Source organism: Marmota marmota, unplaced genomic scaffold, assembly GCF_001458135.2.
Source record: "Marmota marmota marmota unplaced genomic scaffold, marMar, whole genome shotgun sequence".
Classification (NCBI taxonomy): domain Eukaryota; kingdom Metazoa; phylum Chordata; class Mammalia; order Rodentia; family Sciuridae; genus Marmota; species Marmota marmota.
Window position 1 is genome coordinate 15190104 of NW_026000242.1, and position 11166 is coordinate 15201269.

At 39.0% G+C, this 11166-nt stretch overlaps 1 protein-coding gene across 6 annotated transcripts in view; it reads left to right on the top strand.

Annotated features, from left to right (window-relative positions):
- The window catches only part of Exph5 (exophilin 5), a 92680-nt gene that overhangs the window by 71234 nt on the left and 10280 nt on the right, over positions 1-11166 (top strand). For 4 of the 6 annotated variants that reach the window (XM_048795894.1, XM_015489916.2, XM_048795895.1 and 1 more), the window contains 2 exons: positions 2518-2566; positions 10253-10391. In XM_048795894.1, coding sequence (XP_048651851.1) covers positions 2518-2566; positions 10253-10391 — 188 coding nt within the window. The remainder of the gene's footprint in view (positions 1-2517; positions 2567-10252; positions 10392-11166) is intronic. The other 2 variants (XM_048795893.1, XM_048795897.1) reach the window with 1 other exon arrangement.

Sequence of the window (11166 nt, forward strand, 5' to 3'; positions counted from 1 at the left end):
CAGGTATCTGGGAAGAATCTGCACCATCAGCAGATACTGTTGGCTCTAGGCAAACCGAGTTACTTGCTGGTCCCCAACCTCCCTTGCAGCACCTCCAAGCCTTTGCTCTTGCAGTTCTTTCGCCTCTGTGCCTGTTCCCCGCCAGCTTCTCCCTATCATTTTCCCTGTTTATCCCCAGGAAATGCTTATGGGCCCCTCTGCATTTTCAGTGTATTTTATTTAAATCTCTTTATTGTCCTTATCAAGCCTTGCCTTTTGGTATTTTGACTTTTTAGTCTGTGCTGTTGTTGAAAACTCTCAGAGAACAGGTCCCTATCTCAGTCATATTTGTTTTTACTAAAGAGCTCAAAATAGTATATAGCATGTAAGAGGAATGTGGCCTCGATATTTACAGAGAGGAAAGATAAAAAATGAAACCATCCCTAATTCAAAAATTCAAAATCCAAAGTGTTCTAAAATATAAAACTTTTCGAGTACTGACATGACACCACAAGTAGAAAATTCCACACCTCACCTCACGTAATGGGTTGCAGACAAACTTCAGATGCACTAGAAATACTGTGTAAAACTACCTTCTGGCTGTGTGTGTGTGTGTGTGTATGTGTTTATAGTACACGAAACATAAATAAATTTCATGTTTAGATTTGTGTCCCAACATATCTCATTAGTTAGATTTAAATATAGGACACATACGCATGTGTACACACACAACCCAAACCCTGAAATCCAAAACACTTCAGGTCCCAAGCAATTTGGAAAAGGAATACTCAACCTGGATTTAACCTCCAAATATTACTAGTAGAGAGAAAAATTCAGAGTAATATGAAAAATACCCATAATATTGATTTCAATTTCTGTTTAAATTTTGAGTTAAACTATAAAATACATGACATGTGGATATTTTTAAGATATCAAATGATTTGGCCTCCCAGGTTTCTTGCTCAACTTTCATGAACCACAAAGCAGCAAGGAGTCCAAATGAAAGACAGCTGTGCCTGGCCACTTTGGACTATTCCAACTTAAGAGTCCCAGTTTGTTTAACTTAGTACTCTCCTTGCTATTTTTTTGTTGTTGTTGTTGTTGTTGTTGTTGTTTTTTTGGTGGAAGAGATGGCCTGATTTCATAAGGAGCTCTGAGTCACAACGGTCTATTAAATATTGAATAAGAATTCAGGCTGACAGTACTTTGGAATAAGATTATAAATGTAAAAGATCTTATAAATTTTTTACCTTCTCACTAAATTCGAAAGGAGCAACACAAATAGTGAAAGTATGTTTGTTCCTCCAAAATGATTATAAAATGTCAGGCATCTTTAAAAATAAATAATCCTAAAGCAATATTTATAGTGTGTGTGTGTGTGTACACAACCCAGGGGCACTTTACCATTTAGTTACAACCCCAGCAACCCCAGCCTTTTTTTTGGGGGGGGGGGTACCAGGGAATGAACTCGGGGGCACTTGACCACTGAGCCACATCCCCAGCCCTATTTTGTATTTTATTAGAGACAGGGTCTCATTGAGTTGCTTAGCACCTCATTAAATTGCTGAGGCTGGCTTTGAACTCATGATCCTCCTGCCTCCACCTCCCAAGCCACTAGGATCACAGGCGTGCGCCACCGCATCTGGCACAACCCCAGCCCTTTTTATTTTTTGTTTTGAAACATGGTTTTGCTAAGTTGCACAGGCTGCCTCAAATTTGCAATCCTCCTGCCTCAGCCTCTCAAGCAGCTGGGATCACAGGTGTGGCCACCACACCCAGCTTAGAGTTTGCTTTTTCAACAATTCTCTTATGGATTAAGTCTGATCCTGACTTAATTTCTTTTTGGAAGAAAAATGCACAGAAACAAAGTGTTTGCAGGAAGAGTCAATGTGCCACACTGTTAAAGAGGGCTCTGGATTCAGACAACCTGAGCCTAACTCCTAGCCCAACCACTGACAGTGTTCCTTGAGCAGTGTTGTCTAACTTCCTGTGTTTCCATCTTCTCATCTGTCAAAAGGGAACAGCCATTATATCCACCTCATGGAAGTGAAGTATATGAAGAAGTTACTATGTGGATGGAGCATGAGAACAGAGCCTGTCACACAGTAAACATTCAACAGGTGTAAATAAACACTCAACAGATGCAACTGTTTTGTTATTATGTTTTTATGCTGTTTTCTTGATCACCTAAGTGGCAACGTTGTAAAACATTGACTAAGCAATCACAGGAAAAGATTTCTGAAATTTTGTTCAATAACGCATTAATCAAGAAATGTCTGTCTACAGAGCACACACACACACAAAAAAAACAGCTTGAGGGCTGGGGTTGTGGCTCAGCAGCAGAGCGCTCGCCTAGTACATGCAAGGCCCTGGGTTCGATCCTTAACTGTACATAAAAATAAATAAAATAAAGGTATTGTGTCCAATTACAACTAAAAGATTTTTTAAAAACTTGATATTTCAACATATAATGGTAAATATGTTGTTAATCTCCTCTTGGTGGCTCTTCTAAGAAATTATTTTAAATCCCTTCCACAGGTGTGATGGCCATGTAGGACCTCCTGAGCCTGCAAGGGGAACGACTGTGGTAAGTGACAGGAGAACTATAGGTTACACTAAGAAACCCAGTAATCCCAGGTTGGAAGCCTACTTAAGTTTGATTTTCCTTGGCTCAGCTTCGACTTTACTTCAGAAGCTTAGATTTCTCCTCCAGAGTTCAAATTCCCCAATTGTGGTTGATTTCCAGTTGGCTCTGGAACTGGAAGGCTCAAATATAAGGCTCTGCCTGGAAGAAGTGGGCCATGGTGTTTCTATCCCACCATTGGCAGATCTCTGATATTTTACTATGTGTCACTCCTGCATAGCCCTAATGAGCTGGACAGGGGAAGGGGCAAGAGGCAGCTACAGGCAGCTTTGTAAACTGGTGTGGTCTGGACTTTCTGAGTGTGATCATCATTTACATTCAGAGAGATGTGAGGTGCCCTTGGCTGGAGCAGGTTCACATGAAGAGATGGGACCAGTATGACCCTCTCTACACCAAAGGCTTAAATTTAAATGTACCGCTATGATCACATGCTTATGAGACTGAAGCTCTAAGTTTTCTGTTTCTGCTTTTTCTGAAGACAAAAAAAAGTATACCAAAATTCTATGTATGTGTTTTTCTGCCTGTGTCTCTCTGTGTAACTTATGTGGTCTGGAAATGAAAGAAGGGCAGACTTTTGGAAAGGATCTACATCAGGAGAAGGGCAGAGGCATTTTTCAACTTATCATGGCCTTAGAACTAGGACTCCGCCCACTTTTACAAGAAGCATGAGTAGAATTCTGATGAGTAGTATGCCTACAAAGAGATTCTTGACACTAAAAACAAAAGCAAATCGCCTTTTCTCTTCAGAGTAATGCAGCTTCTTTCTGGATAAGAGTAATACCCTATTTTGAGTCCTCCGTGTGCTTCAGTCCCAGTCATGACTCCAGCACCAGGAACTGCAACGCTCTTGCAGAGAATGTATTATTATTATTATAGAGGTACTTAACACTGCTCATTTAATCTTTTTATATTTTTTAGTTGTAGTTGGACACATTACCTTTATTTTATTTATTGATTTTTATGTGGTGCTGAGGATCGAACCCAGTGCTTCACATGTGCTAGGCAAGCGCTCTGCCACTGAGCTACAACCCCAGCCCTTCTCATTTTATTTAATTGAGAAAAATATTTGAAGTACATACTATTGTTGGCCCCATATGAAAGATGAAGAAACCAAGGCTTAGAGAAATTAAAGATCTTGCTGAAGGTCACACTGGCAAAAGGTGGAGTCAGGATTAGAAAACCCAGGTCTCTATAACTTCATGGTCAGGAGTCAGTGATGCCTATAGGAGTCAGTCTCAAAGCCCTGTCTGCATATTGACCTCAGTTAGTAGCTACCTGCAGAAACTTCTATAACTGAGCAGTGGACTCAAGTAGCTTGTTCTCTGCATTCGGTTTTGCTTTCTAAGAAGAGACAGCCCTGGTTCAGAATGCTTCTGTGCTCTTAATCTTCCTGAAAGAAGGGCTCAACTGACCATCCTCTGCCATTTAAGAGCCATGAGATCTGAAGCAGATGGAGAATCTACATAAAAAAACATAAATGCCTAAAACTTACTGATTGATAGAACTAATTTGGCATTCTTAAAATTTAAAAATCCCGTCTGAGGATCAATAAATATCAACATAGAAATAATTCTCTCGTAGAGGGTATCTCCTGGTTGCTGCTTTTATTTAACTATTTTGTAGCTCAGAGTATGTCAGTCTAAAAGGGAAGAGCTGGAGCCCAGCATGGCGATACATGCCTATGATCCAGTGACTTAGGAGACTGAGGCAGGAGGATCACAAGTTCAAGGACAGCCTTGACAACTAAATGAGACCCTCACAACTTAGTGAGACCTATCTCAAAAATAAAAAGGGCTGGGATGTAGCTCAGAGGTAGAGCATGCTTGGGTTCGATCCCCAGTATCAAAACAAAAGTAAATAAATAAATAGGAAGAGTTGAGAAATTGTGATTCAGGTCAGTGGTTGTGGCTCGCAATTAACAGCTATTATAAGGAGTAGGAGAGAGAAAATAGTACAAGTGCTATATGTTCTGTATGACTTGTAGATTTCCCTTATTTATTCATAAAAGTCCTGTCCCCTCAGCCTGCAGAGAACTAGAAGTTGGCCACTGATGCCATGGGGATTCTTGCCAAGATTTGAGATGAGGAACTTCCTACCACCTAGTTGGCAGCTGGGTAGGAATGGTACAAAGGGATTTCAGTATTTTATGGGTGGTTGTAATACATTATTGGATGACCTCCCAAAAAGAAGGGAAAAGAAGTTGCTATTAAAACATTTGCAGAAGCTTGAAAGAAGCAAAAATTCTCAGAAACAGAACTTTTAGAGCTAGATAGAAACTTAGAGATGAAGCCCAGAGTTTCTCTCAAAGTTAGCACTGTGGGCATGTAGAGCTGAATAATTCTCTGCTGGAGGGCTATCTTGTGTATCATGACATGTTCAGCAGCATCCCTGGCCTCCACCTACTGAATGCCAGAAGCTCTCCTCCACCCAAATGTGACAATCAAAGGTGTCTCCAGATATTGCCAAATTTTCCCAGTGCAACAAGTGGTCTCCAGGTGAGAACTATCTCCTTACAGGAGTCCAAAGTTAAAATCTATCTTCAAGAATAGAGTCAAAACATATGGCCTGGGCCACTCTTCATTTCTGAACAATTCTGGCTGTGTTCACACTTAGGTGATACTGCTAGCTTTGTGCCCCTGGGAACCCACCTCCAGTGTGGCACTTATCACACTGGGCTGTGGGAGCTCCCACACCCAAGGACTGCGTCACGCCCACCTGTGCATCCCCCCTGCCTGGCACAACCTGAGCACTCAGTAACTGGAAGAGGAAATGAATAAGTGGGTCAAAGTCACAAGGTACATTGGTGGATATGACCTAGGTGGGAAAACAGACACAATAAATTCAAGAATCCCAGAATCCCTTGAAAAGCTAATTTGTTGACTTTACTGAGGCATTTGATAAAATCAGCGAGCTTAGGTTTCAGCTCCAACAGCTGCTCTGCAGGTTTGGCTGCCCTAGGATGATCTCAAATATTCTAAGGTTACTCTCTGACTGAAAGTTTGTTTGTCTAACTAATCATGTCAGAATTGCAGACAATATCGGTAGAGTGCAGCTGTGTAAAAGGCCTCATATTACTCTTTTTCTGTACTGTGACAGAGATCCTGAAAGCCAGCATTTTGAGACCATGCCTCTAGTCCTGGGGGACATATTTCTAGCTTATTGAGTTTCAAATACCAGCAAGACTCCTCCAGGAAATTCTCTATAACCCCAAAAGAATAGTAATAGCCAACAATAAGGAATTACTAAGTGCTAGATACCATTCTAACTATTTTAACAACTATTAGTAGATTTAATCACCTGGCAACCCTCTAAGGAAATTGTTGTGATTCTCATTGTTGCTGTTATTTTCATTTTACCAAGAAAAAAACTAAGGTACAAAGAAGTTAAGTAACTTGCCCAAAGTCATATGGCTTTAATGGACAGAGCCAGGATTTGAACTATGTGGAGCTGATATGTTTAACCACTATGCTGTCCTACCTCCAGCATGCTTTCCTGAGTGCTAGTAAATGTTAAAAATTATAAATGTTTAATGTCTTAATTTTTGTTATAATCTTTACCAACAACTACATGTATAGTTTTCTACTTTGGCAAATCATAAATTAATTTATTAATTCAATATAGAAATAATTATTTGTTAGAGAGTAATTCCTGGTTGCTGCTTTTATTTAACTATTTCATAGCTCAATGCAAAGTATGTCTCATGCAGAAGAGGGCAGGGAATGTTTAAGACAAGATTCCTCTTTTCAGAAAGATGACTAACCAAAGACAATGTCATTAGTAAAATAACAATAAGAACCATCATAGTAGAAAGAACAGGATTACAGATCAGATCAGATGAATGAGAATAGCCAATACTACCATGTATAATTTACATAATAAGTAAAGCACTTGCTTGAAATTGTTTTGTCATCTGAAAAATGGGAATGACAATGCCCACCTAATTCACACACTTGTTCTAAGAGTCCAGAGAGAGAGGACATAAAAAGCACAGTATTAAAAATTGAATAAATGAGTAATTCTGTTCAAATGTGGGAAACATTTGTGGCAAATGAATTTTAAAAAATGCATTGGTGGACTGGGGTTGTAGCTCAGTGGTAGAACACTTGCCCAACACGTAGGAGGCGGCCCTGGGTTCGATCCTCAGCACCACATAAAAATAAATAAAAGACGTTGTGTCCAACTACACCTAAAAAAATAAATATTTTTAAAAAATGCATTGGAGGAGTCTAGAAAAGACGAGTATTATTGTAAGTAGAGTAGCTTGGATTTGGTACTAATCCATCACTTGTGCGGTAGGTGCCATGCTTGGTACTCAGGATATGGAGGAAAATATGTTTTCTTGGTCACTTTGATTCATTTCCAAGGTCCTGTTTCTTATCTTTCTTGTTTTTGAATCTTTGGTTTCCTAGATCAGAAAAGGGACTGAAATTTGTAGTAGGAAGGAGAGAGACTAGTGAAGTAAAAGTGGAAAGAATGACAACAACTTTGAACATGGCATTATGGGCATAATATCAGAAGTGCATAAAAAATACTGTGGGGATTAATTCTGCCCAAGGAGAGTTGGACAGGGATTCAGAGAGATGGTGATGTAGGACCTGGACTCTGAAAGATGAGTTGCAATTTTCCAGAAGTGCAGAAAGAACAAAAATCAGGAGCAAAGGCACAGAGATCTAGAAAAGCATGGCATTTGGGGGAACTGTGGGCAGTAAGCTTGCAGCTCAGTACATCTGGAGAGAAAGAGGAGGAAAGGTTTACATCAAAAGTTAAAAAGGTTTAATATACATTGGGCTGGGGTTATGGCTCAGCGGTAGAGCACTTGCCTAGCACATGCGAGGCCTTGGATTCAATCCTCAGCACCACATAAAAATAAATAAATAAATAAAATAAAGGCATTGTGTCCAACCACAACTAAAAAATAAAATATTAAAAGAAAAAGACCCTATCTTAAAATTCAAATTTTTTTTTAAAAAAGTTGGAAAAGGTTTCAGACACATTTTTGCTGCAAAGAGTTAGTCAGACTTCATCCTCCAGGACAGGAATGGGAAATAGGCTTCCTTTTTTTATGACAACTCCACAGCATTGAGCTTTATTTTGAAGAAGAGTCTGAGGTTGAGGCTAAGGCTGACACTGACGATCAGTGTCTGTTCAGGGACCTGGAGGGATTGTCTCTGCTCTGGGCCCCAAAGAACTAGGATGCTTCCCAGCTGTGCTAAGACCTGTGTTAGGCTACAGATGCCTCCCACTAGGATGCAGTGTGCTGATAAACCCAGAGCTGCAGAACTTTTCCAGGAGCAGGGAGGAGTCAGCAAGGGCTCAGGAATCTGACACCCTGGAATACATCTTCTCAGACCAGACTCTTGAAACCTCTGGAAAGAGGGACAATAGAAGTACCAACTTCATAGGGTTATTAAAATAATGCAATAAAGTTACCCCTACAAAGCCCTTAACATATTGTCTACAGTATGCTGCTGCTCAGAACACTATTAATAATATCTTATACATTGCTCAAATTAAAGTTCAGATCTATAAAGCAGTTCAATCTTCTTTATGTCAGATACCAGCCATTGACAAGCAGTTACTTTTTCTTTTTAAGTTTTCATACACACACACACACCACAAAACCCTTGTAGACTTAAAGTTGAATGTAAATAAAACCTTGATATTTTCTCTTAACAGCCTAATTTACATTTCTATGTGTCAGAAGCATCCTGAACATGCAGATGAGTAGGGCTAGTTTTGAAGAGGATCCAGACAGAAACATAATCAAGCAGGTGTGTCAGGGTCTGTAGATGGGAGTGATTCTTCCCGGCCTAGGAAGATTCGTCTCTTCACCTGAACCCTCACATGCACATTCCATTTCACTGTAAATTTTCGCTATTGAAGGATGTGTCCAGGAGGCCACAAGGAATGTGCTGTGGTCTACAGAGGGGAAATCTGAAGTTCATTCAAATGTTAAATGGTTGAGAGGCAATGAAGCTTGGTAGTCTGTTATCAGATATTATCTATTCTCCACCAACTACTTAAACTGCAGATTTGGAAAGAATGGATTATAAGATCCATGACTAATTGTTATTATTACAAATAAAGAGTTGCAGAAACATTTTGTTGCAGGGAACAAAATAGATCACCTCAATATACTTTAGGGTGAAAAAAATTAACTTAGATCTGATTTCTCAAATGATTAAAGTTTTATTATCTCCAATCAATATCTCACTGTAATTATGTTTTGATTCTAAAATCTATTTCTTAATTTTATATTAGTGTGTTAAACTATATCCAGTGACTAATAAGTTATGAGAGAATTTCTTCCTTACTAAAGAAATCTCCTTTGTGAGTAGTCAGTTGTGGCTTGTCCATGGAGCTGAAAACTGCATGTCAATAAAACTTGGGCAGCTATCTATAAGAAATAGTTGGCCTAGACCTTGAAGGAAAAAAAAATAATAATAACACCAGGCAAGAGTGAAAAAACACCAGGCAAGAGTGAATTTATTAGAATGTGAGGAATGTAGGGGTTACGATACGAGGACCTTAGATCTGTGATGAAGACATTAAAAACTTTGGAAACCTTAGACATTTGGTGTTAGGCAGTAAAGATGAGATGAAGTGTAATGGTGAACATAAAATGGAAAGGAGACCCTTGGGAAGGAGAGGGATTCAAGAGGCAGAGTAGGTAGCAGACTGAGCTGAAAATGAAGAGATGAGAAAGAAAAGAGGGCTGCCAACCTTGTTCAGGGATCAGTGCAGGGTAAGTTGAAGTGGAGACATGAGCAATGGAGCCAGTTTAAGGACAGAGGAAATGCAAATGGAGTTTTGGCACAATACAGTAAAAATGTGGGTGTGGATAATTCCTCCAAGGTTATGAAAACAAATAAAGCTTAAAAGCAAATCAGTGATTAGATTTGATGAAATCAAGGTAAACATTTGCTAGTTAAGGGGAAAAAAGACAACAACTTTAACTCATATCTGCATTAATTAAATCCTAAAAATCCTTTAAAACTAGCAATAGTTAATAATAATAATAATATCACGTTTCTCGGTGCTTTTGTTTTAGAACTAGTAAATATTTCCATATGGTTCTGGGGTGGGAGTAGGATTTTTACATTCTAGATGACCTCTGGATAGAAATACTGTTTTTCCTTAAATTCATCAAGTTCACACATCTTGAAATATACTACTTGCTTTAACTAATGTGCTCTTGGTATAATATATGCACAGTGTTAGAAAATCCAAAATTGCAGCCACTGGAACCCTGGAGACAACACTCCTGACTTGAGAGAGATTAATTTCTTTCCTGATTTCCAGGAACCACCCTTACTCCATAACATTTGTGTAATTCTATGTAAGCCTATAGGAAGTCTTAGAAGCAAAGCTCAATATCTTGCCTGAACATTAATACTGTAATTAATTAAAATAATTAATACAGATATGAAGAAATTTATGATCAGTTGCAAAAGACAGAAACAAAAAAAAAACATTGTAAGTTGAGAAATAAATGTTAGGAAAATTGATTGGCAGTGCTGGGACCAGGACATTAAAGCTGTGACATTTTTGTAGGAACACATGAGCAGTTTGGCTGCAGAAGGTTCAGAAATAATATTATGTTTGTTTTTTGTTTTACTTTAAAATTAGCAGGCAAAAATATATAGTTCACCTCTGGAAAATCAACCAGTTGACAGCGCGTTTGTCCCCACACCAGCAATCATGAGGGTGGGGAGTGGAATGTCTCCTCCATGGGATGCTTCAGTTCTGGACAATGAGTTTTTCCAAGGTAAGTTGGAACTCCTTATGCTAAAGGGAAGCAAATAATTAGTTTGAGTTAAAGTGCTTAAAACATATCAAACTCTATGTTTTTGAAGTCCTCTTGTTTACCTTAACTGAAGTAGATACTGATACATGCTATTAACATAAATATTGAAGAACTTAATGGTTAAATGTAATCTAAGAAAATACTCTAGACTCAGGAGCTGATAAATATATGGAAGAGTAATAATGTTTAATATTTAACCTCAGATAAAAAGGAAATACATCTATAAAGTTTACTGTTCTAAATAGACTTTTATTGTTCCTGATTAGGACATAAATGCACTGTGATAAAATCTAATTGTCATTAAACAAGTAACCTTCTGTAGCAGATGATAAAAACTGAAACAGATTCCACAAGTTCCACAAGTACATGTATCTTATTATGCTATAGTCATTGTTCACCTTTATAAATAGGTTATCCCATGTCAAAATAAAGCTGACCGTTCAAAAAGTTAACTCTCCAAGTCATTCACCAGCATACCTGGAAGAGCTAAGTTCAGTCTGCAAAGGTAGGGACATCATCCCAACCCTGTGGTATGGAACAGGTGTGGTAGTCAGTGAGAGGCATGCAGCAGGATAGGCAACCTGGGGATGCCCTTCAGTAAGGTGGTCCCTGGCAGAGACCCAGAGGAAAATCTCTGCTCCAAAATGAAGGTTTTGCTCAAAGGAAAGCTGTTCACAGAATCAGGGCTGGAGGTGGGGGTGGGGGTGGGGGGGTGAGGTGGGGGCTGGGGGATGTT